This window comes from Sabethes cyaneus, chromosome 2 (genome assembly GCF_943734655.1).
Source record: "Sabethes cyaneus chromosome 2, idSabCyanKW18_F2, whole genome shotgun sequence".
NCBI lineage: Eukaryota > Metazoa > Arthropoda > Insecta > Diptera > Culicidae > Sabethes > Sabethes cyaneus.
In genome coordinates, this window is record NC_071354.1 from 216,554,610 (window position 1) to 216,581,823 (window position 27,214).

At 42.2% G+C, this 27,214-nt stretch overlaps 2 protein-coding genes across 2 annotated transcripts; one reads left to right on the forward strand and one right to left on the reverse strand.

Moving 5' to 3' along the window:
• Positions 1 to 1,866: 1,866 nt before the first annotated feature.
• On the reverse strand, positions 1,867 to 5,237 carry LOC128736644 (uncharacterized). Its single transcript, XM_053831131.1, has 3 exons — positions 4,980 to 5,237; positions 3,172 to 3,474; positions 1,867 to 2,013 (listed from the first exon to the last, which is right to left on the reverse strand). Exons 1-3 carry the CDS (start codon positions 5,235 to 5,237, stop codon positions 1,867 to 1,869), a joined length of 708 nt encoding a protein of 235 aa, XP_053687106.1.
• Positions 5,238 to 16,482: 11,245 nt separating this feature from the next.
• LOC128734369 (myb-like protein K) lies at positions 16,483 to 21,352 on the forward strand. Its single transcript, XM_053828541.1, has 7 exons — positions 16,483 to 16,655; positions 16,716 to 16,956; positions 17,013 to 17,415; positions 17,483 to 17,564; positions 17,628 to 19,141; positions 19,205 to 19,337; positions 19,406 to 21,352. The coding sequence occupies exons 1-7, from the start codon at positions 16,515 to 16,517 to the stop codon at positions 19,868 to 19,870; spliced, it is 2,979 nt and encodes a 992-aa protein (XP_053684516.1). The 5' UTR covers positions 16,483 to 16,514; the 3' UTR covers positions 19,871 to 21,352.
• Positions 21,353 to 27,214: the final 5,862 nt, after the last annotated feature.

Here is a 27,214-nt window from a genome sequence, read left to right on the forward strand (position 1 = left end):
TCCCGAGTTTCCAATCCATAGTCGTTTTTCATCGCGATTGTTCCAGTCCGAATTTCCCTGTTCTTCGTCCAGTGCTTTAGTTTTTTTCGTGGTGGCGGCTTGCAAAGCATGCTACACTACCCCCTGTTCGCCGGAGTGCCAACGAAGTCCTGCTTACATACGACCCTGGCTTCTATCGGGGTTGATGATCCGATCTTCACCAAGGTTGCTCGTATCCCGGCTGGTACCACGAGGAGGTTGCTGAATAAGAGGCTGTGAACTGTAGGGTCTATTTTATGCTTATAGGTACACAAGGCACCCACGGTACGCATACTTCAGCCGTTTACTATCCGAGTTTTAATTCCAAATATCGGTAAACTCGAGCGCCGTGGGTCGCTACTAGTTCCTGAATCTCGTGGTGCTCGCGATGAACGTCGTTTCGTTAAGCCAGTATATAGCATATCAAAAATTGAGCTTCCGGAACGTGGCTGCCATGGTCCGAATCATTCATCGGAATAAACTCGTTGTTGCGTTTAGCTACACTCATTCGTCCTCAACCACGCACCCACCATCAATTTTTCAACACAAATGAATTACAAAGGAAGACAAATCTCGGACCATCAGTGGTTATCAACTTATCAGGGTTCGACCCATGACCCATGCACTATCCCAAAATAGGCCTACAAGTTAAATTGACCGCAGCACGATGTAGGCGTTCGCGGTAGTCGACAGAAGTGTTGTCGATCGTGTTGGCGTTAAGACGTCGAAACGTGTTTTTCTCCCTTCTGAATTCATAGAAATAACTAAAATTTCAACAAATATTTGGTTCCCACCTTCCTTCAGTGCTTCATTTTACCTCTTCTCACCCTCGTTGGTTAGCTTTACCAGAATTTCCTTGTTTATTGAGAAAATTTTATACATTCTAGAATACTTCAATCATTAGCAAAAATCTTACTTACTAGATGGGAACATCATTGGAATGAATTATTGTAAAATATAGAAAAAAAATCTACATAAATTTTTGCTTCCTGCAATAGTTTTATTTTAATCATAAATTAAAAGGATTGTAAGATTTTTCTTCGATATCCAACCGGATCTGGTAACATTTGTTTGAAAACAAATAAATAAATTAATTAATTAATCTCTCCTACTGTTGCATTTACGAAAAAAGTTAAACCTTCTTATAACTTCGAAAATTTTAAAGTAGAAGATATTTAAAGCATTTGCTTAATTAAAACACTGCCTGAATGATTGAATAATTTTAAATTGTGTGGCTGAATGTTTTACTAAATATTTACTAAATATTGTTTTACTAAATAAAAGTTAATCAGATAGTTAGTATGAGGACCTCTAAATAAATTACACTTGTCCTCATTACAATAAACAATTAGCTGTTTCTTTATCATATCTCTTCAGTGACGGTACAGTTACTTGGATATCGATCTTCTTCACATTAGCTTTTAATAATTCATTTATCATACTAATTAGCTAACTTTTTAATTTATTTTAGTCATCAATTAGTCACACAAACAAAAATTGTGCCCAGGGTGGCTAGGATCTTACACGCTAATGATTACGATGTCACATTCTTCGTTCTAGTTCAGTATCTAATTCTTCTGCTATTTTTGTTTGTGGTTGCTGCCGACGGGAACCGCCGCTTTTGCCTCCACCTCGACGGTCACAGATCACTGATCTCTGATATGCCGAAATCCAGGTTTGAAACCATCAACTTGGGGCTGGCCGGTCCACCAGGTCCGCCTATTCAAAGCTTGGCTGTCGCCAAAAGGCAACTCGTGCTAGCTCCCTTGTACATACCATGCTTCTAAGCGCTGTTTACGTCGCCCAGTGCTTATTTCGAATGTTGAATTCCGCCGCGGTTGCACCTTTTTAGACACCACCGCCACCACCTGACGTAACCCGATTTGAACGGAAACCTCCGCCACCGGATATTCCAATATGTGCACGGCTTGGCCTTGGTTTGTCACCGCCGCCGGAACGATGGACTACTCCACGACTACCACCGCGCTGTGCCAGCTGCGATTTGATCCAGACTCATCGAATTTGTCCACTATTTTGGTACTCGTATTTGTTTTGTTTTTATAAGCCACCATATCAATTTCAAAATTATTGAACCTGCAACACGAACGTGGTGTAAACTAATTTTGCGATGAATTAGCAAACAATTAAAACTTACCGCAGTTTTGCCGACCAGCCAGAAAAGACAGCAAAGTTAATTGGAGTATTACCACAAACAGTTTTCACCGGGGCCTTCGGTGGCCTCCGGAATCTTGATTCTTGAATCATATCGCTATTCGGGAGAACAAGTCGCGATACCAATTTTAAAACTAATTCACCAACAATATGAAGACGAACGCGACGTAAACTACTTGTCTTACGATGAACAATAAAAAAATAGTGGATTACATTAATACAATTAAACAATAATTAATTTCCCCCAGTTTAATCGAAAAGAAAACTAACCGCCAGCGGCACGACGCACGACCAAAACAAAACAAACTCACTCGACACTTGGTGACAGTTCAGTCACTAACTTTCGAGCAGTCGGCTCTGTCGAGTAACTCGACGAAATCTGTCGAGTGTGACTTACGAAATACCAAAATAGGCCTGTCGAGCAAAGTGACAGTCGACGTGACTTACGGAATAGGGCCCATAGTTTACTATCGCCGAAACGCGATCTGGGTTGGGTCTCAGGCCTCCTCGCCCCAGAATATAGCCTAAATATGGAACTTCGGGCACACAAAACCGTGACTTATTTAAATTAATAGACAGGTTAGCCGCTCTAAGTCGTTCGGCTACCTCCTTCAAAAGTGCTAAATGTTCCTCAAACGTATTTGCGATGACGATAATGTCATCCAAATATACAAAAACGTTTGGCTCTAGTTCGCCCCCTCCTAATACTCGGTCCATCAGCCGTGAAAGCGTGGCTGGGCTGTTAACTAGACCAAATGGCATCCTCGTAAATTGAAATAGTCCCCTACCCAAGACCGAAAAGGCCGTATACTTCCGGGATCTTGGGTGTAATGGAACTTGTAGAAAGGCTTGGGACAGATCTATGGTGGTAATATATTCAGCTGCCCCCAGTCTGCTTAAGATCCGATCGGCGTGAGGAAGCGGATATGAATCCCTCACTGTACGATCGTTTAGCTTGCGCGCGTCGAGGCATAAGCGTACCGAACCATCGGGTTTGTCTACAGGGACTAGGCGTAAAGCCCAGTCACTGTAGGACTTTTCGATGATTTTACGTTCTAGCATTCGATTCAGTTCCTCATTGATCTGTTCTTGTCTTTTCGGTGAATTCGGGAAGGGATTAATTCGTACTGGGGGAAGCTTTTTGGCTTCATCTGCCAGTTCAATTCTATGACTAATCCAGTTCGTGGTGTCTAGAGTCTCTTCTGCCACTTTGAATGATTGCTTCACTTTTTCTAGTTCTTTATTCTGTAAGCTGTTCAATCGGGATTCACATTCATCAGTAGGCTGTTCCGGTTCAGACGACTCATGTGTTTGTTCCTCATTTAATTCTAGTAGTTCGATTTGTGTTCTATCTATGGTAGGTTTTATTTTAAATGATTCCCAAAAATTCATCCCTAGCAGAAGTCTTCTCTTCAAAGACGGAACGATCAAGGTTTGTATAATTTTAGTTTCATTTTCTAACGTAATTGGGAGGTGAACTTGTCCAATTACGGGTAATTCCTTTCCGTTCGCATTTTTCAAATTCACATTCGCCGGGAAAATTTTCAAATTACATCTTTTTATCAGATTCATTGCATCGTTCCCTAATATACTTAGATGCGCTCCACTGTCCAGTAGGCCGACTATCGAAAGACCAAGGATGGATATTCGCACAAATGGTCTCTGGTCGTTATCGGGGTGTATGATAAATTCATTAATTTCATATTTGTTGGAATAAATGTAATCGGAGGGTGAAACTTTAGATAAGCCCAACGTTGGTAAGATATTATGGTGTTCGTATTTGTTGAGGGACTCTATGAGTGATTGACTGGCCTGCCCCCCTGGACAGTCTTGCTGGCGTTTTTTTCGCAAAACGGGCAGCAATCAGTCTCAACATTGTGAAAACCGCATCGCTGACAAAATTTATGTGGCGGTTTATCACATTCCCTGGCATGATGGCCAGCTAAGCGACAATTAAAGCAAATGCCTTCTTTAGGAATTTGATAACGATCCAATAAAGCTTGTAAACCGCGTTGTGAAGCCGGGACTCTATCAGTGGAACGACCCTGCTCCATATCCCGGGTTTGATTATGCTGACGGACATTCATGTTGTATGCTCGTTCTTCGGAATCGTTCGCGCGCGATTGGGAGTTATAGAAATTGCGAGTTTTAAACGATTCATTCTCGATTTTCGGTTTACTTTTTGATCTCGTTCCAGTGTAAACCTCATTCACTTGAGTGGGTTGTCTACTACGCGGGTTAGTTTCGCTCGCGGGTGTTTGATACTTATACCAATACGTAGCGTCTAATCGTCGCCCGAAACGTTTGAGATCGGCTAGATTATCCACTTCGGCGGACACAGCGTGACCCTTATATTCCGCGCGCATATTTCGAAAAACGATTTCGAATTTTTTTCGTTCCGTTAACGGTTTGGTTAGGGAGTTAAAGATTTTTTGTATATCTAAAAGGAAATCTTGGAACCTTTCCCTGGGCCCTTGCTTTCTCGCGCTCGCGCGTGACTCACTCGAGTGGTCATGATCGGGACTAAGGAATTCCCGCTTGAGTTCTTCCTTTAGCTCGTCCCACGATCCGAAATCCTCGTTTTCGAAACCCGACATAAACCATGCTTTTGCCGCGCCGCTAAACAGATGAATTGCTGAACGGAACAATTCTCTATGTGACGTATTCTCCGACCGTGCATAAAATTCGACCTCTTTTAAAAACTTCATTAAACTTTGGCCATTATCTGACCCATCGTATTTGAGTTTCCACTCGGATACTGGCCTTCGTTTCCCGACGTTGGGACTTACCACACGTTCGCGACGGTTAGAGTTACGGGTATACTTTCGCGGCTTCCAATGAGACCTGTCCGATGACCATCCCGATTCGGCATCGGCGGACTCTTCGGACAATGATCTAATATTGTGCGAAGGTTGTTGTTGTGAATGCGAGTTTCTACCTATTTTACGCGATTCTCTTTTCGATTGTTCTACCGGATCAACAACGGGAATCGTTCGCTTGGATATGTTATCAGTCGAACCGAAACGAAGCATTGTTTGTGGAGGCATATTTTGCAATTGTGTGGGATTGAACATCCACGGATATGGATTAAATGGCATTCCAAAAGGGTACCAATTGTAATTAGGAAAATTACCGTTATTATAATTCCTTTCTGTAGATTTCAAACTACGTTTTAAATGTTTCCCGGGAGTTCTAAAAACCATATTTTCTTCTTGGCTCTCTGAAGAAGACGAACGGTTTCTTTGGTTTGCTTGTGACTCGATAGCCAAATTTGCCATCGACTGGTTAATTTGTTTCGCTAATTCTGCTTGCCCTATCGCCGAAAACAAAGAGAAATGTATATTGTACGTACTACGAATGGTCGCTTGCAAACTCTCTAAATCCGCCAAATCTTCCTCGTCCTCTGCTTCCTCAGTCGCACGACTGACGCGCGCAAAATAATGAATTAACCGAGTTTTCAGACTTTCGCGGGTCCCTTCATAACCGCTTCTTTTAGACAAGCAATCAGCTATCTCTTTTATTTTACTATCGATTACCTTAATTTCTTCGTCCACCGACGAGTTTAAACGACTGAAATCGAAATCTTCAGTGTTTTTTTCGCGATCTAATTTAATCCTATTTCGTAATCTTCGCGACAAAACCGCTCGCGCTTCGCTATCTGTAAATTCTATACCGCGCACCGTTAATTCGTGAATAAATTCATCCCTCTCCAGGTGATGAACTAATAAGCTTTTATATTGCATGTCAAATTCTACGTTCATTTTGTTAATCTGAACAGTAACTTTTCGTTTGGAGGACGAAACTAAGTCCACAAAACAGGATACTGTTTTCTACTCCCCGTACGGAGATTTTAAAAGCTGTAAACAAATGTAATAAATGTAATAATCAATATATTCGTGGGTTTTTTGTGTTGGGCGCCAATTTGTAACCCTACAAACTGCTCAGCGGGAAGGGAAGGGAAGGGTAATGGTGCTAAAACGGATAGAAACGGTTGTGCGTCACGGCTATTCCTAAATACAATAAGTGTTTCCGTCGCAAACAGAAACCGATGGAAATCAACCAACAATTAGGATAATATCACGATGAATAATGCTACCAGAAACACAATGATCGAGTTTATATTCGGGTCACACCTCAGGAGAAAAATAAACGACCAGGACTGAAACTCCTTTCGAGCTCGCAAACGAAATTTACAATCAAGGTGAAGTTAAAATTAGAGGACGGTGACGCTGTTGGTAAAACTCTAGATTATGTATACAATTTACAGGTTTATTTGCCCTCTCCCGACAATTTTGGCTTAAATCTAGGTTACTTGCTTATCTAAGGCTGGTGGAACGACCTTCTCCTCTCAACACCGACGACGGTTTTTCCACACACGGCAATTTTGATGTTAATGTGGTCAAAGTGGCCTCGGCTACCGTAGCTTGATGGTACGGGGTATTGTTCTCGTCCCGCAATGAGTGTATCAACAGCTACGTTACACAACGCAAGGGTGTTCGAATTGCAGATATGTTGAATTAGCCGCAGGGAGGCTTTTGCGGCGGGTACGGTCAACAGTAGACACCGGATGGTATTGCGACTCGGCCTGTACCAAACGATCCAACGGCCAAGAACACCGATTCACTCGCTCTGCGCCGAATGCTGACGGGCACGCAGGCTCACTGGGTACAGTTGCTAGCGCTGATGTTCTGCGCCTGTGAAATAGTCCAAGAATAAAAGGCCCCTCGAGGACCTTTTCGAGGGATATTAGCCTTTTTCACACACCAGCCTTAGTTTTTCCTACACCAGCCTTAGTTTACTTTTGCACATTTTATAATTTGCTTAAAACTATTTTTACCTTTTTCTTCCTTGTATATCGGCACTATTACTTTTATAATTCTTTTTATCCACGTTTGTTTCTTCGTTACGTGTTTGTAAATTGTTCGCTTTTAGCTCTTTCTGTGTTTTTATAGCTTAACACTAGAATAAACAATAGATTTTACAATAGACTTTTTACTTTCCACAATACACTTTTTTTTAACCACTTGACAATTACCTAGTTTAGTCCTTTTAACTTTACACAACACACGACAAAATCTTCCTTTTTATCTCACCGACAATAATCAAATCGATATAAATATATATTTAAAATAGTAACGGACAAAACGATTCTCGCGCACTATTGTCGTTTACTTTTCCAAACATCAAATGATATGTTTATCGAGCCTGAGCCCTTTTATAAGTTCGGTCAGTTAAAAATTGAATCTTTAAAAGTTTTTCAATTTTTAACAATCTTTTGTCCTGGCAACCATTATTTACTGTATAATACCCTATGGCTCTGAATACCTTGGTTGTGTTTCTCATGGTATCTGTGGGCAACCCTGTGGGGGGGGACCCCTCCGTCTATCGGGGACGTGGAGGGTTATCCCACTTACAGAGGAATCTTCTGGTTGTATTTGAAAAGGCCTTCCCGAGTGAGTTACCGCTCCGTCCCAGACGAGAGACGCCAGACGTGGAGGGATATAACTCACCCAGTCGATCGCATCACCGTTTCTCTGGCAGATAATTGAGAGAGCTATCCGAAGTGAGCGATCCGTCCGTCCCGGTCGCACTGCCACAGACTTGGAGGGATATCGCTCACGTCGTTGACTGCTAACTCAAACCTTTTGAACTATACCCGAGAGAGCTTTCCTAAGTGAGTGACCCGTCCGCCCCTCGCAAAGCGAGAGACTTGGAGGGTTATCACCCACTCAGTAGACAGCTTACTCAGGTTGTTTTAGATATGCCCGAACAAGCTTACCCGTGTGAGTGACCGCTCCACCCGAAGGTTTGGAGCGCTATCAATCACACAGTCGACAGCTTGCTCAGAGATGGACTTAGGAAATTTGGATTGGGAATTATGAGCAGATTGAAAAAAGCATGTTAAATTGGCAGAGTTAATTTTATAAAAAATATGTAAACGAAGGTTACACTGTATGGTCCACGGTTCTATTCAACGATTGCAACTCTATGATCGCTTCATCAAGACTGGAAATCGAATTTAACGTGTTTGGTTTACCACCTGTGGCTCGCATCTCCCTGCTGTTGTGCTGAAGTTTTTTACGCTTGCCCTTTTATCGGAACATACCTGCAAAAAATCAAAATATTCGATAAATTAGTAGTAAACAACAGCCATGCCGCAACCGATTTTACCGGTGGTCCCAAACTGTTGAGCTCTGCTTGGGCTCTACTACAAACAGCAGCACAGGACTCTCTCGTCCCAGTTAAGCGGCCACCTCTGGCAATGTCCGGATACTTTTTCAGGAAAGAAGTTAGAAAGCCTATTTCTTGTTGATTCGCCTGTTTGTTAAACGTAGAAATGAAGATAAATATGATTATTGAATTAAAAACTAATTTATATTCAAAATGGAGTAAATTTTCGTTGAATCTTTTCACCTTTCAAAAGCTAGAACAGGAGTATAATCAATATATATAGAATGCCAGTGTCGCTGCAGTACGCGTGGTAAACATCACACTTGTTCAGATAATGTATTTACAGTATATATGCATATGTGTGTGTGCCTGAGATTCATCAAAAAGGAATCTCATTGTCAAACTTTGACAACCAGTTTAAAATTTCAAATATGGCTGCCAAGTAATGTGATTGGAAACTTCGCTTGCTGCAAATTTCTGAAAAAATCGGTGCAAAAGGGCGCAGTTATGGGATTCAATTCATCCGGACGAAAAGAAAAAGAACGATTAAAAACATTTCACTGGCATGAAAACACAGCGATGAGCGCACTGAAGACAGCACCAACGAGCGCACAGATAAAGAACAGATAAATAACAATGAGCAACTTTGACAATGAAGGTTCCGATCCTTAGACTTGATACAGATTGTTAGCATCATGTTTACCACAATGAGTCCCGTAGTAAAACAGCGACACTGGCATTCTATATATATTGATTCTATACTAGAACAGGGCACCCGAAAAAAATAACCATAAAACGAAGATAAAAATTATTGTAACAGTAGGATACAAATAAAATACAGGTTGGTAAACGGCTGGATAATGCGGAATATAGACCCCATATTGGTCGTTAGCCTCTTATCCAGCAACTCCGATCCCGACCTCCTCGTGGTATCAGTCGGAATACGAGCAACCTTAGCGGACATCCGGTAACCAACCCCGGTGGAAACTAAGGTCGTATACTAACCGCGAAGGAAGTATAGTGAGTCTCGGCACTATAAGATGGCAGCCCCATCGCGAGACTCGGTAGTGTTGCCCCAGTACGGCTACACACCTAAATTAAATTAAAACTAACCACATTCAAGCATATTCGGAGCGGAATATTCGACATCGACCTAGGCGACGGAACAAGGACGACGAATGGAGACTCGGTACTTGGAACTGCAGATCGCTCGTAGGTTGCGAGCGGGTGCTGCTTAAATAGCTTGAATAGGGGCGGACTTGGAGCCAAACGGCCCACCGGCCATTTGAGATTATGAGCCCCAATTTGCAATATTCTCATGATAGTAAATTAACACAAAAAGCGACATCTACTCAAAAGACATCAGCGTTACAAGGACAGTAAATGGAATGAATAAGGGCTCTACTTTGCAAGTCATGTCGTGCAACTCGACTCGACTCAGGCACTGTCGAGTGTCGAGTATCGGGAGAACGGGCAGCATAGCGACTCGATGCTCGAAACAAAACAAACTCAGTCGTTATTAGGACCGAGTTACCAGCTTTTAGCGTGTGCGTCATATTAGCGGTTCACGGTACTTTAGTTTGGACGCATTTTTCTTCAACCCAATCTGCGCTACTTTGAGTTTTAGTTTGTTCAGCCACCACCACAGATGCTGTTCTATCGACAATATCCATTTCATTGGGAAAGCAGACGAATTACCTAGATTTGCTGAAGATTGTGCCTGTGCTCTTTTCATAACATCCTGTAACGGCATGTTGAACGGCCCACATGATGGACCATCACGTTGATAAAGTCCCTTGCGAGGTTAGAATGGCCATGATTTTACAGTCGATGGTATTATACGCAACTTTGAAATCAATGAAATAATTGTGCGTTGAATTCTGTATTCATGGACTTTTTGGAGGATCTGCCGCAGCGTGAATATTTGATTTAATTTGCGTGATAAATGATAGGATGTCAATAGTCCAATATATATGAGTAGCTTACTGCGTCTACACGTCAGAACAGAACAGTTCATAATGCAGGCGATTCCCGTGCCGAGTTATGGCTATCCCTGGGATTAAACTCTTGGATTCCCCTATAAGAACCCTACTTCTATAAGCAAGGTATTCTGTGTGAATCCACTGCAGAATTTCTTCACACGATTTCAATGTGAGGAATACCCGAGACTTTGCGCGATTTTTTTTGGTTCGTCCTGGTAGAGCTGCGGAAAAAATAACCCACCGTCTAAAAACGCCAGTACGAAGAGCACGTGCTCGCCTGTCCAGAGGAGAGGTTCGTCAGCAACGACACACGGAGTTTCTACAAAACGGTCAGGTGTGATGTGCAATGATAGTGCTGGTAACCTACTTACTGATAAAACGACGGTAGCAGCCAGGTGAAAGAGTGTTTCCAGACGCTGTTGAATAGAGAAGTAAACTCGAAGATCAGCAGGTACAGGATAAAAATTTTGAGCGACGGCCAAACTGTAGAGCCACCAACACAGGAGGAGGTCAAAAGAGCAATCAGTGAGCTGAAAAACGCTAAGGCTGCTGGTATCCTGGCTGAACTTCCAAAAACGGGGAGCGAGCAGCTGTACGAAATAATTCGCCACCTCATTGTCAGGAACAGAATATGGGAGGAAAATAAATATCGGAGGAGTGGTTGATTGGCCTCATTTCCCATAATTTTAAAAACGGACATCGACTTGAGAGTAAAAACTATCGAGGCATTACGTTGCTCAATTTTGCCTATAAGGTGCTCTCCCTATTTTGTGTTTTAGACTGAGTCCGTTAGCTGAGTTCTTCGTCGGCGAGTACCAAGCTGGTTTTCATTAGGGTCGCTTCACGATGGATCAAATATTCACCCTGCGTCTAGTAACTGACGAGTTCTGGGAGTACAACTTGCAGACTCATTATATTTTTATGGATTTCAAGGCGGCATACGATTCAGTTAAATGAAATGGGTTCAAATTAAAAAATGTTCAGATTAAAAACGGTCAAACGAACGGGGGTCCACGGTATCAGAGAGGGGGTAGGGGACTCGAACCATCATAGAAATATTTCTTGCCTTCGAAAACCTCCACATATCACATTTGGCAAAGCCTCCTCGTCTCAACAACATTACTTAACACCGCCGCGATGACGCGATTAAACCTAGACCAATTTGATGTCTTTGCTTGGGAAGTACGCCAGAAAGAGTGACAAAGTCTCCTCGGCCCGACAAAGTTTTCTAACGACCGCGATTGAACCTAGACCAATTCGATGCCTGTATTAGGGAAGTGTGTCAGAAAAAATGACAAAAGTGCCTTGTTCTAACAGATTGCACATTATTTACGGGGAGACGATTAGTGGGCGAAGTTGATATCTGTGTTGGAAAAGTGCGTTACAGCTGTAGTTTTTGGTAATTTGTAATTTGTAATTTGTTTGTTTATTTCTTACGGTAGCCTGTTAGTTTGAAACTTTTGTATCAGGTCAAGGAAAATACATCAAGGAAAATAGGTACAATGTGACTAAATAGAACATACAAATTAGATAAATATTATTCTTAATAAGTAAGCACTAACATTAAACAATCATTAAACTAGTCTTTTTGTACAGTTTTTGAAGGCAGACAGAGTTGGCTTTAATTTAGCGTCTATTGGGAGACCATTCCAGCACGTGGCTCCGTATATGAGTACGCTTTTTCCACTGCTTGTTGTATGCCTGGGAATGATGAGACATCGCGTTCGTTGTTGCTGCCCGGGTTGCAGATGCTGTTGAATATAGCCAGGTTGGTTACCGTAGTAGGCCTGTCGTATGAAGCAACAGATTCTAAGTCGATAGTTAGAAGGTAAATCGACTCCGAGGATAGAATTTCGAACAGCTGCGGTTGTGTCTCGTCGCTGCAGCTTGTAGACAAGTCGTACAGCTGATTTGAAACATCGTTGCAATTGATCTTTTAGGGTTGCTGACAGTAATAAAATAAATCTGTATAGATCTGTATGCGCATGTTTGCCGTTTCATTGGATGTATTAAAAACATGTGCTGCTAGTAAAATAGGATCGAATTGGTAAACACCCTTCAACGTGGGAGAACGATTGGTAACAAAAACAATCTTTAATTTCTGTAAGGTAACAGGAAAGCAATAGTTTGTGCTCTTGTATATTGCAAACTAATTAAAAATGCTTGTCGTCGTCTTCTTTCGGGATTCGCCATCTTCTGACCCGTAAGTACTCACTGATATGATCCGCCCCATTTTCATCTGCAGATCAGACAGTGAAAATATCTTTACGTGGTAATAACTCAGTGTATTTTTGACTGCCATCTAGCGGTAAAAGGGACGTTTTTTACACGGAAAAATTTATACCACTTTCAATACAGTGGACCCCTCTGTTCGTTCGAACGATTCCTCATACAAACTAACGGGGTTAGGTTAGTAACGGGTTTTACATCGGACTGAAAACTGAAGACAAACGGATTGGACTTGTCATTAATGTATCGAAAACAAAATACATGGAAGGAAGAGGTTCTAGAGAAGTTAATGGTGACCTCCCCCCCCCCGGATTCATTTAGATGGTGATGAAATCGAGGTGGTAGAAGAGTTCGTGTATCTGGGCTCACTGGTTACCGCAGACAATGACACCAGCAGAGAAATACAAAGACGCATTATGGCAGGAAATCGTGCTTACTTTGGACTCCGTAGGACGCTGCGATCGAACAAAATTCGCCACCGCACGAAGTTAACAATCTACAAGACGCTGATTTGACCAGTAGTCCTTTACGACCATGAGGCATGGACTATGCTCGTGGAGGACCAACGCGCCATTTAGTATTTTCGAATGGAAGGTGTTGCGCACCATCTACGGCGAAGTGCAGATGGAAGACGGAACGTGGAGGAGGCGAACGAACTATGAATTGCATCAGCTGCTTAGGGAACCACCCATCGCTCACACCGCCAAAATCGGTCGTTTGCGATGGGCTGGGAACGTCGTGAGGATGTCGGATGACAGCCCGGCTAAAAAAGTTCTCAATAATGATCCGACTGGAACGAGCCGGCGGGGCACGCAGCGAGTAAGATGGATCGATCAAGTGGAAGGCGACCTGCGGACCCTACGCAGACTACGTGGCTAGTGAATTGCGGCGATGAACCGAGTGGAATGGAGACGATTTTTTCGTACAGTAGAGGAAACTACGGCCTGGAGCTGATTAAGTAAGTAAGTAAGTAAGTAAGTAAGTAAGTAAGTAAGTAAGTAAGTAAGTAAGTAAGTAAGTAAGTAAGTAAGTAAGTAAGTAAGTAAGTAAGTAAGTAAGTAAGTAAGTAAGTAAGTAAGTAAGTAAGTAAGTAAGTAAGTAAGTAAGTAAGTAAGTAAGTAAGTAAGTAAGTAAGTAAGTAAGTAAGTAAGTAAGTAAGTAAGTAAGTAAGTAAGTAAGTAAGTAAGTAAGTAAGTAAGTAAGTAAGTAAGTAAGTAAGTAAGTAAGTAAGTAAGTAAGTAAGTAAGTAAGTAAGTAAGTAAGTAAGTAAGTAAGTAAGTAAGTAAGTAAGTAAGTAAGTAAGTAAGTAAGTAAGTAAGTAAGTAAGTAAGTAAGTAAGTAAGTAAGTAAGTAAGTAAGTAAGTAAGTAAGTAAGTAAGTAAGTAAGTAAGTAAGTAAGTAAGTAAGTAAGTAAGTAAGTAAGTAAGTAAGTAAGTAAGTAAGTAAGTAAGTAAGTAAGTAAGTAAGTAAGTAAGTAAGTAAGTAAGTAAGTAAGTAAGTAAGTAAGTAAGTAAGTAAGTAAGTAAGTAAGTAAGTAAGTAAGTAAGTAAGTAAGTAAGTAAGTAAGTAAGTAAGTAAGTAAGTAAGTAAGTAAGTAAGTAAGTAAGTAAGTAAGTAAGTAAGTAAGTAAGTAAGTAAGTAAGTAAGTAAGTAAGTAAGTAAGAAAGTAAGTAAGTAAGTAATTAAGTAAGTAAGTAAGTAAGTAAGTAAGAAAGTAAGTAAGTAAGTAAGTAAGTAAGTAAGTAAGTGAGTGAGTGAGTGAGTAAGTGTTGAAGTCTAAATCAGTCTTCACTGCTTCGTGGTTCAGATTAGAATGAAAATTTTATTTATAGCAAGTATTGGTTACACGGAGTCAAGGATACATATTTCTATAGTCTACTAAGATCCTACAGTAAGTAAGTAAGTAAGTAAGTAGTTTTTAATTTGAACAACTAACAACCCTAAATATACTGAAACTTGTATAAACTGCCCGCCCTGCTCTTTGTTTTGGTGGTTTGATTTAGTTGGCAGTTGCAAGCAGCGAATATTTTATTCTCCGATCGGATTTCTATCGTAATCGTTGGGAAACGAAATGTGAAATTGATTAAAAACGCTAGATCAGTACAAACAATTCGTGTTTATGTGCATTGTCTGCAAAAGCAAATGATGCCATGTTGACAATGATATTTGAACAATATTTGAACCATTTTTAATTTGCACGTTGTGCAAACTAGCGGGGCTCAAATTAAAGTGTTAATTTAAAACGGTGAAACGAACATTAATTGAAGATAGAATTAACAACCGAGTGAGGGTTGATTTTCCTATGCTGGTCCAGCAAAAAATAACTCTTACTCGTTTTGTTTACATTTGCGACATTCGCCCTTTTGTTAATTCTATCTAGAATTATTAAATCAACAGGTTCGCCTTTGTAAAGCGGCTTGTGCCTTGTGTGAAAATTTTTTGTACAAGATGTTAATAAATTGTTACAAATTTATACAAATTTCTCTACAGGCAGTTACGTGATTTTCAGATGACTATTATTGGAAAAAATAATAGCATCTATCCGTGCATCTATCTGATTTTCACGTTAAGGCATTAGTATGCGTGCGAACTATCTGAAAATCACGTAAGTATTACAGGAAAAGCGGGATGGAAAATATTCACATAAGGGTACCGCCAGAGTAAACGCGACAGCGACGCGACGCGACTTCGCTCACATTCGTTTAAATGCTCAGCACTTTTTCGCCGGAAGCAGGGCTGCATATTTAGTTGTCATTTATGTGTTTTTAACATTTATCATTAAAATTTGCACATACTATTCATATGCGTATAAATTTTATGTGTACTTCTGGGCGGATTCTGTTTATATGTGGTACTTGATAACCATATGGATTTTCATATAGAAATTTAACATTAGTTATATGTGTAGTTTATTTTGATTGTACCTGAAATTTATGCGAATTTCGAAATTTACATAGAACATTTACTTCGCGTAAAAAGCGACTTGAGTGTATTCGGTGCACAGCATCGTAATCAACTTACCTTTGTTATACATTCATTGATAAGTGGTTCCGCTGCAAAGAAACAGTCGCGTACCGCACGGTAAGCAGAGGCTGTCAATATTATTTTTCGTTTATGTGTGTGAGTAAATGTTAGTTCGGCGCTGATGCTGCTCACACTTGCATAAAATTTCTTATAACCAACTGTCAACGTTCGCAGTGACAAAAGCAAAAACTAGTTCTCTCTCTGTCACTCTCGCACAAAACCCTGTAAAATATCAGTAACGCGCTTGCAGCAGAAAAGCGCGTTCGATGTTTGGAAGTTCGATGCAAAAGAAAAACAGGAGACAAACGTCAGGAGCGCGTCTCGGGTGTCTGGTGTTTAATTTTGAAAAAATCAGTGAAACCATTGTGTAAATTGTACAAAATTTATGTTAAAATGCAGTGAATATTAGGGAGAATCAAATCGAGCATTTTGATCGTTAGAAAGAAGTTTCTATTGTGGAGCAAATTGAATTTACAAAATATTGTCTGGTGGTGTGTGTATGTGTTCTGTGTGTGTTGATGGAGTGGGTGGTATGAAAAAGTGCCCGAAGAGGGTGGAGTGGTGCTACTACTGTGCGCTTATGATTGAGAGATGCAGAAAATCTTTCAAGAAAAGCAACAAAACACATTCATTGCGCGATAATTCGATAAAAACAAAGATTCATTTGAGCGCCAAAGACCTGCCGTTCGATTGAATGCTGTTATTATTGATAAAAGTTTTGGGTTCCGTCGAGTCAGTTTAGTAGTGTGTCCATGTGAAGGATTTTCGGCTGGCTTGTGGGATAAGGATACGGGAGAAAAGCAGTATTGTGCGTGAAAAAACGGGATTTGATAAGTATTGGAATGTTTAGTACAATTTAAAAAGAGCTAAGTATCAAATTGTGGGTTAGTTCAGCGCTTGTCGCTAGTGTTCGCTGCCATGGCAGGTTATAAATGCGTCAATTTCGTCGATTTGTGCCGGCTATGTGCCAGCAGTGGCGGAGGCAAAACTGGCATTTTTTCGGAGGAAGGCAAAAGGAAAAATATTCTATCAAAGATAACTGAGTATTTGAAAATACGAGTAATTGAGTGAAGCTTGGTTAAGTTACTTCGTCTTCATTAAAAATGCATATATTTTTAGGTGCATGAGAAGGATCGTCTGCCAAAAAGTGTGTGTGCTAAATGTCTGAAGCAGCTGGACACTCAGGTGGAGTTTCGCGAGTCTGTTGTCAAGGCTCAAGGAATGCTGGAAAGTTGTCTGAACTCGACTAAGCTGAAAAATGGTGGAATGGTTTACATTAAAGACGACTCTCTTCGAGAGCAGCAAGCACTTGCAGCCAACCCCATTCCAAGTCCAACTAAACCGATTCCAGAGTCTACAGGTGGGTCTGTTTTTAAGCCGTAAAACTTTTCTAACAAGCAATGTTTGAATTTTTAGTTTCTCCCATCACAGCTCTACCGACGGTGCAAACACATGCTTTACCGACGCAAGCTCCTCAAATTAAACTAGTCCCGGCAGCCGTTAGCAGTTCTACACAACAAGCGACGGCTTCAATATCTAGTGCACCCACAGTGACTACTCCGATCATTATTAACAGTCCGGCAGGAGCAACACTTATGGGATCAAATGCTGATTTTCTCAGTAGTATTATTCAAGCGGTTGGAATTCAGTCTGGAGAATCGCAAACATTGGCTAATCAGCAGCAGTTACAAGCGCCTGCCAAGTACACAATCACTCTAGACGGGCAAACGATCAAAACCAATCAGATACACTATAAAATTCAGGACACGAATCAGACGTTTGTGTCGGCTGGAGCTAGCGGAGAAGTTGCCCAACCTGTGTAGGTTTTGAATGATGCAAAAGAAGTGTAAAACCGTACTCTAAAACATTCGATCCTTTATTTTCAGTACCACTCAGCAGATGGACGAGTTTCTCAAGTTAAGGACACCGGTCAAGGCAACGAAAAGAGAGTTCATCGAAACGACACCTGTAAGTTGTTGTAACACAAGAAATATGTTAGTCTAATGTTGAAATATTTGTTTTTTTTTTCAGCCTGAATCTTCATCGGCAAAGAAACCGAAAATAAGTGTTGTGTTTAAATCACCAACAACAGCCCAATCTACGGTGACCCCAACTAAGACGACAATTCAGACAACTCAAAATTCTCCGATTGGCGTATCAAATAGTCCAATAACCATCACTCCAGTGTCCCCAGCGACCAGTCTTGGCACCTTCTCAACTGGTGCGGTGATTACCAGTACGCCTGCCAACGGTAGTGTGGCCTCCAGTAGCACTCCACTGAAAACCGCTTCTATTCCGCTATTGGATGCCAGCAAAATGATGCAGGCCAACAAATGCGTAGTTCCCATCATGTTAAAAACGGACAATGGAGGAGAACAGATAGCTTTAGCGCCGATTGCTAACGTTGGTGACATGAACAAGGCGGTTGTTCCCAGTGTGCAGTACGTGCAGATGAAACTTCAGCCCAGCTCGGATGGAATGTTCAGACTAGCTCCGATGCAGATGCCACCTGCTCTCACGTTAACGCCCCAAGGCTTGCAGCAGTTCGGTATACAGCCACTGCAAACGGTGCAAGCCCAACAATCTCAGCATCAGATTCAAATTCAACCTCAAACACAACTGTCAATGCCAAGTGTCCAGGTGCCACTATCAAACTATCTCAGTCTAGTCGAAAAATCCTCTCAAGTGCAGGCGGCTGTGGAAGCACAAACCGCTCAAGCGAATCTGGTGATTTCTGCTCAGCATCTTCAACAGCAGCAACAAATTCAGCAGCAGCAACAGCAACAACAACAACAACAACAACAACAGCAACAGCAACAACAGCAGCAACAACAGCAGCAACAACAGCAGCAGCAACAACAGCAGCAGCATCAGCACCAGCAGCATCAACACCAGCAACATCCGCAGCAGCAGCATCAGCAATCACAACAGCAACAACAGGCACAGCCACAAGTTCAACAATCGCAGGTCCAAATGATACACCGGGTTCACACTCAACCAACACAACAACAACAACCCCCACCTCCTCAACAAGTTCATCACAAACCACAAAAAACTAACCCATCTCCTTCAACAACACAGTCAACATCCCAGTTGCAACAACATCAGCCTTGTCGGAGACAGCCCGAACGCGATGACCAGTTGAATTCGTCCAGCGAGTCTGCGGAAGGATCCCAGACGGCTCAATCCATCGCCGCCACCCAACAGATGAAAGCCATCTGTGCTCTGTCGGTAAAACAAGAGTCGACGGAACACGGAAACGCGGGCGGTTCCGGTAGTGGCGCCAGCGGTACGTCGGCGGTGAGCTTCACTTCGTGCAACGTTTGTTCGAAATCATTCAAACGCAAGGAGCACCTAATGCAGCACCTGAAATCGCACGTAGGATTGAGACCGTTCAAATGTGATGAAACCGGCTGTCACAAATCGTTCAGCCGGAAGGAACACTTGATGAGGCACATCGTTTCGCACACCGGCAAGAAGCTGTTTTCCTGTCCCGTGTGTCGGAAATATTTTTCGCGAAAGGACAATCTTAACAAGCATAAAAAGTGAGTTGGTCAATGATCGGTTGGAATTCTGTTGATTGGTACTAATGTTTTGTTTGTTTTCAGAACACATCAAGAGAACGGCAGTTCGGCACCGATTCATTGTCCCATATGCAACAAGGAATTCTACAATAAAGGTCAATTCCTGAAACACAAACAAATGCATAGTTCTATGTCGGCGAGATCGGCAGAACAGAAGGTTTGGAAACCACAAAAAAAAAGGTTCCATGTTCATCAGTAGTTAAAATTGCTTTTTCTTGGTTTTAGGTTTTCAAAAAGCTTCCAGCTAAAGTGGAAAATGATTCACCGTCTACTCAGCCTATTGTCTCGCAACCACACCATCAACAACAACCGCAAGTTCAGCAAACGCAGTTACCGACACAGCAACAGCAACAGCAGCAGCAGCAGCAACACCAACCAACCCAGCAGCTGCAAGCTGCACCCACAATTCAACCGCAGCAAATTTTCACAATTCCAGCGCAGCTGCAAAACAACAGCAAGGGCCCGGTCATCCACCAGTTGCGAATCGCTATGCCAAACAGTATTGCCAACATTGCTCAGCAGCAGGGCACCACCATTCAGACGCTAGCCGGCCTAGCCGGCGGTGCCAGCAAAACGGCAACCGTTTACACCATTCCGTCGAACTTCGTCATCGACGGAACGCAATTTATCGGCACAACCGCTGCTGGCAGGGAACTGATGAGCAACATCAAAATCGAACAGATTACCTAGGAGCGAAAGGTACTGTGGATCAACTAATAACGGTAATGGTCACAGGTTTAGTATCCGTTGCGTTGAATGTTGCGTTGTTGCAGATGCAGGTGCGGGACCGACAGTTCTGTTGGGTTTCATTAATTGCCATAATGAGTCGTCGTTCTAAGTTGTTTTTTTTTTTTTTTCTGTTGCCATAATCGTGACTAGTGCATTTATATTACGCTTTAGTTGAAACCAGTCGGTATGTTTCGAAGCGAATACGAGTGGTACATGGGTTTATTGGCTCGCATTTGTCCAGTGAGCGGGTGGTTGATCGAGAATGGTAAATCAAAAATCTGTAGTAGAAGCATTGTTCTAAAGGCTGTATAGTTGTGCACTATACGAATCTTTCTAGCGCCATAAATACAAAAGATAAACTTGTATATTCTTCAACAATATTGTAGATAATAATTAACTCTACAGTTGCCTTATACACCACTCTGTCGAATTCTATCTCGCTGTAGTCAAAAGTGCATATATTGAGCAAAAAAAACCAATGAAGCCTGGAACGGGGAGCTCTGCATAGCTTTGTGGCAAGAACCATATGGTAATAGTCGAGTCGAGTCATTGGAGGGAGCCAGAGTTAGTTAGTCACCCCAGTCCTGTGTGTGGGAGCCCGGGTGCATAGGAATCATCTCGAGGAATTCTGCAGACGATTCGTACAGAATGCCTTGCCAAGGATTCGTATATGGGAATTCAACAGTGGAATCCCCGGGATACCTATAACACTGTAAAGGAATCGCGTTCACTATGGACTACGATTTCTGGGGATTCTAGAAGCAGGAATTCTCGCATGTTAGTAAGGGAATAGTGATAAAGTCTTCAAGCCTACAACTTCAGGCAAATCTGTTTGTCAAACCAAATTTTCGATACCTTATGCTAGCGCTTTGGCTGCTTCGGTCAATGCGAGCAATACTTTTAGAAGACCACCCGTCCCGGCGGATATTCCAGTTAGCAGCTTTACGTCACATCCTGGTACGCCTCGTCTAGGTCAGATGCGCGTACATTCCATCGCGCTCTTGTGTACTATCAGAATTTCAGGGGTTTGCGGACTAAAATTGTTCGACTGCGCTTATTGCTATTCAGTTGTAAGTATGATGTAGGCGAGTGTCGTCGCGGTTGGGCCACGTTTTGGAATTCGCCCATAACTTTCGTTTAAAAAGGAATTTGGGAAATCTCAATACATCGTTGCAAAGGTCTAAGAATAAGGTATATTTCCGGAAAGTTTTGAACTGATTGCTCGAAAAATAAATAAGCTATAGACATTTACGTGAAGACAAAAAATGTTGTCATAGTCAGGCCACAGAAAATCTAAGACATACGTATTGAAATTCTATATAGAGTCATGAAAAGTATTAATTCCGTAAACAACGGCTCATATAGGTACAAATACCCTATTGTTAATTGCATTTTTGCGAAATTTTGGCGATCTTTAAAAATCAATATTGATACTTTTCCGAAGTGAACAACTACAATGTAAAAAACAACAAAACTCTAGGTTTTTATCGTATTACTTACTTACTTAGGTGGCTTGCCGTCCTAAGACAAAGCCTGTTGAACAAAGTTGCGCCATGTAACTCGGTTGAAGGCAACCGCTCTCCAATTCTTCGGACACCGAGTACTCTCTGCCAGATCTCGCTCCACCTGGTCTAACCATCTCTTGCTCGCTGCGCTCCTGGTCGTCTCGTTCCTATCGGATTTGAGGCGAACACCATCTTTGCAGGGTAGTTGTCCGGTATTCTTGCAACATGTCCTGCCCATCGTATCCGTCCAGCTTTGACCACCTTCTGGATACTGGGTTCGCCATAGAGCTGTGCGAGTTCATGGTTCATCCTCCGCCTCCACACTCCGTTCTCCTGAACGCCGCCGAAGATCGTTCTTAGCACTCGTCGGTCGAAAACTCCGAGCATTCGCAGGTCCTCCTCGAGCATTGTCCATTTTTCATGCCCGTAGAGAACAACCGGTCTCATAAGCGTCTTGTACAGGGTGCACTTTGTCCGGGGACTTAGTCTGCTCGACCGCAATTGCTTGTGGAGCGCATAGTAAGCACGACTTCCGCTGATAATACGCCTCCGAATCTCACGGCTGGTATCATTGTACGCCGTTACCAATGAGCCAAGGTGGACAAATTCGTCGGCAACCTCAAACTCATCGCTGTCAATCAATATACTACTGCCCAAGCGGGGTCGTTCGGCCTCGGTTCCGCTGGCCAGCATGTACTTTGTTTTAGACGTATTTACCTTTAACCTAATCTTTTCTGCTTCGCGCTATAATCTGGTGTACTGTTCAGCCACCGCTACTGATGTTCTGCCGATAATATCCATGTCATCGGCAAAGCAGACGAATTGACTAGATTTGTTGAATATCGTGCCCCGCGTGTTGATATCCGCTCGGTCAAACAACTTGTAGCGGTATGTTGAACAGCAGGCATGAAAGACCATCACCTTGACGAAGCCCTCTGTGTGATTCGAACTCTGTATTCACGGGGCTTTTGGAGGATTTGCCGCAGTGTAAATATTTAATCCGTTGTAGACCGACCTTCGACGAAGCCGGCTTGATAAGTTCCCACAAATCTATTCGCAATTGGTGATAGACGGCGGAAAATAATTTGTGACAGCACTTTATACGCGGCATTGAGAACGGTGATCGCTCGATAGTTCTCACAGTCCAACTTGTCGCCCTTTTCGGGCAGATAACCCCATCTTTCCACTCCTCCGGTAGCTGTTCCGTATCCCAAATTCTAGCAATTAGTCGATGCAGACAAACGGCCAGCTTTTCTGGCCCCATTTTATTAAGCTCCGCTCCGATACCATCATTTTCAGCTGACTTGTTGTTCTTTAGCTGCATGATGGCCTCCTTAACTTCGCCTATCGTTGGGGCTGGCACCTCTTCCCCGTTTGTTGCACCGTCAAAATTGCTTTCCCCGCCGCCATGATTCTCCGCTTGGGCGCCATTCAGGTGTTCGTCGAAGTGCTGCTTCCACCTATCGGTCACCTCACGATCGTCCGTCAGAATACTGCCAGTCTTATCTCGACACATTTCGGTTCGCGGCACAAAGCCTTTGCGGGATCCGTTCAGTTTCTGGTAGAACTTTCGCGTTTCCTGAGAAAGCCGATCCAACTCTGCATATTCCTGCTCTTCCAGGTAGCGCTTTTTCTCCCGAAAGATTTGGTTTCGCTGCATCTTCCTCTGTTTGTGTCTTTCCACATTCTGACGTGTGGCACTGCGCATCTTGGCCGCCCGCGCAGCGTTCTGCTCATCCATCACCCTCCTACATTCATCGTCAAACCAATCGTTCCGCTGATTCCGGGCCACATGCCCGATGGAGCTCACCGCTACACTGCTGATGGCTGTTTTGATAGTGTTCCAACAGTTCTCGAGAGGGGCTTCGTCCAGCTCGTCCTCTTCCGTCAGCGCAGCTTCGAGTGAATGCGCGTAGTTTGCGGCGACGTCTGGCTGCTTCAGTCGCACGAGATCTAACCGAGGCTGACGTCGGTACCGAATGTTGTTCACAACGGAAAGTCTTGGGCGCATCCTAACATCCTCACTAGGTAGTGGTCCGAGTCAACGTTAGCGCTTCGATAGGATCTGACGTCGATAATGTCTGAGAAGTGCCGACTGTCGATCAAAACGTGGTCGATCTGTGATTCTGTCTGATTTGGTGACCTCCAGGTGTACTTTTGATGGATTCTGTGCTGGAAAAAGGTACTACGTACGGCCATATCTTTGGAGGCGGCAAAGTCGATAAGTCTTAGGCCCATTTCATTGGTCCGCTGGTGTGCACTGAACCTGCACCTGCACATTCGAGGATTGATTGGCCACCACCCAATCACCCGTTTCCGCATCTCGCCCATCACTATGAAAGCTGTACCCAGCTCGTGTGTGTTGCCGCAGCTCTGGTAGATGGTATGTGCATCTCTGAACGTACGTACCGTTGAGCTTTTCCAGCACACCTCCTGCAGCGCTACGACGTCGAACTCGCGGCTCTTCAATACGTCGGAGAGCACTCGAGTGCTACCTTGGAAGTTGAGAGCGACAGTTCCACGTCCCGAGTTTCCAATCCATAGTCCTTTTTCGTCGCGTGGGTCTATTCCGATTGTTCCAGTAAGAATTTATTTGCTCTTCGTTCCGTGCTTTAGTATTTTTCGTAGTGACGGTTTGCAAAGCCTGCTACACCAACCTCCTGTTTCGCCGGAAGGCCAACGAAGCTCGAAAGAGCCCTCCTTTCCTGTCAGCATATGACCTTGGCTTCCACCGGGGTTGGTTACCCGATCTCCACCAAAGTTGCTCGTATCCCGGCTGGTACCATGAGGAGGTAGGAATAGGAGTTGCTGAATAAGAGAGGCTATGAACCACTGTAGGGTCTATTTTATGCCTACACGTGCACAAGGCACCGACGGTACGCATTATTCAGCCGTTTACCAGTCAGGTTTTTATCGTATTAATTTTGCTTTATTTCATCACATTTTACGTGACTGACATTCTCTAGCGATTATTGCGCTTCTGCGCTTAAAATTATGGTGGCCCAACCATGACTACTCAAGTGGCCCGACCTTTACAAAGAGCACTTTTCTAGTATTTCACTCTGGCCTTCCCAAACTCCTTACTGGAGGGGATTTTTCTGTAGTCTTCGTGTGCAGCACAACACACTTTATACATTTTCAAAATTTATCTCGATAATTGCATTTCATGAATCATTTCTTGAAGAAAAGTTCATTGCGCCTGGAAAACTTTTTTTGTAAGATTTAGTAACTGAATTCAGTACGGGTGTTTTAAATACACGATTGAAACTCATAATAGTGTGAAAAGTTAGCTATCACAGTAAGAAGTTTTATAATGGTTGTATTATAGATATCATGAGTTACTAAAACTGTAAAATCGTGATGGCCCGACGATAACGACAATACCCTATATGTTGCATATAGCATGTATACATGACGAATCGAATGATAATAAGCATGGACAGATGCTACTATCACTACAAAGAGACTTACGTAGTTCTGCGTCACCTATATATGCGGTCGTGTCTTGTACACAACCCCTCTGATTTTTCTGCGAATAATTTTCATGCTCAAAGTAAATCCGGGTTTAAACAATAACTGGGCGTAAAAAACGAAAACAAATTAGTTTACTTCTTACCTGGCGCTCGTCCAGATCATTATTTTTGTCATGAAAATTAATACTTGAGCTTCTACTGAGCGCATTTTCATGGAAAAAGTGGCCATTACTTTGGCAGCATCGTTTTTATGACGTTGGCAGTTAGATGCTTAAAACATGCATTACGTGATGTGAAACTCCGAACTGAAATTTTAGTTCAGATTTCGTTAATGAACCTGGTACCACGTTGATTCGTTTCGAAACACCAAACAGTTTTGTAAATACAAATCTATCCAATAGCATTAAATATGGCCATATTTTACAGATCGTAATCTTTCATTGCTAATCACTTACGGGAAAGAATAGTTATAGCAAAATAATTTTGCATTAGGAGCAGAATTAAAAACTTTTTTTTTCATTTATGCTTGCTAAATTGCCAGTGACGAATAATGTCGACTAGTAGACTATTCGGAATGATTGATTTAACAAATCAAATATGTTTAATAGTGGATTCTTTTAAGTTGCAAACAGACCTAGGGTTAGAGCCAACAAGTCACATCACAATCAGAGTTAGTAGGTAAACTGAAGCATACACAGAAAAAAACCGATAAATTTATTCCCACCCTTTATTGCAGTATCGAAAATAAGAAGGAGCAATATTTGCACAATCGATATTGCCCAGCATTTGTATAGAAGCGAGTGTGACTCGAACGATGTAATTATACCTAATTGTTTTTTTTCCTTCTGTGTTAGGTTAGTGCGTAGTTCGTAACGTCTCATGATATTATAATGTTATCCTGATTAAGAATAAATTATTATGTTCGTCCGAATCGTGCTTGTAGGGAAGTGCTTGTTTCGCAGAAAATGAATGCTTTGTTCGTTTGTCATCTTGAACATTCATTCGATGAGTGTTACCAAAACGATTATTTCTGATCTACTTGATAGGTACTATGTTCTAGTTTTTTTTCTATTTTATTCATTGTATTTTTTATGTATCGTGTGTTGAATAACCGTAACCTTATACATTGTAAATAAATAATCAGAATATCAGCTGATTGAAGCTATCGAACCATGCAGCATCGTGATTCAATTTCGGTGTGAATATCACACATTGCCATTATTTACCGCTTCAAATGGGTAATCGTTCATTTCACTTCACTTCGCACCGTGTAAGTGGTAAAAGATCGTCAACATTTTGTGATTTTTAATTTTCGGCTGGCATCTGGCGCATGCAAGAGGTCAACTGAAACACACGACTAGTTTGTAATCAGTAGCTCAAGATGAAGCAATACAGCTCATCGCTTGTTCTTTTCGTTCTAATCAGTGTCGGAACAGCACAAAAATATTTGGTTCCCGAAGTCGATTTTGAATATTTGAAACCCATGGGTTTTAAAGCCAGTATACCAGGCAAGTAGTTCTAATAGAAATTTAGAGTAAATGCATGTGAAGGTTAATGAAAAGTGTACCGTTCGAAGATATCCCCGGTGTGCGCTTATTTGCGTTTCACGCCCGTCTGAAAAAACCATTCCTCCAGTTTGAACAAGGTGATGTGTGTGATGAACTTACCGCACCAATCGGTGATGAATGGGTATTCGCAAATACCAAAATGAATTTAAAAGAAGGTCAAATTATCTACTACTGGTATTACATCCAGCACGAGGACGAGGGTTACGTCGTATCAAATCAAAACCATACTGTGAGAAAGAAACTACAAACTACTGCTAGAACCACAACCATAAAAACAACCACAACTGCAAAACCCAAAACGACTAAGGCTAAACCAGCACCAAAAACGGCGCCAGTGGGTAACGTGAAAAAAGTCCCTCCAACCGTATGTCGGCCAACAGAAACCACAGTAAATGGAGCGCCCACATGCGCCGATAGCTTGATTTTTGAAGACACCTTCCAGACTCTGGATCTGCAGAAATGGCAAAAGGAGGTTCGAATCCCACTGGATACAGAGGTAAGTCGCAATAATATACACCTTTATAAAGATCTAGTCCATTTTCTATCGGACGCTGGTTATTTTTTGAACTAAATGTCAGTAAGTGTCATTATTCATTTAAGTACCGCTTTGAGGTTATGGCTAAAGTTCAGATTATTTAAAAATGAGGCGCTTTCGAATGCATGTATTTTTTAACCATACTTTCAATCGAAACACTTTCTCCGTCTGATCAATTTCGCTGGTGACTGTTCCCTTTATCTTTAGCTTTCGCTTTATTATCG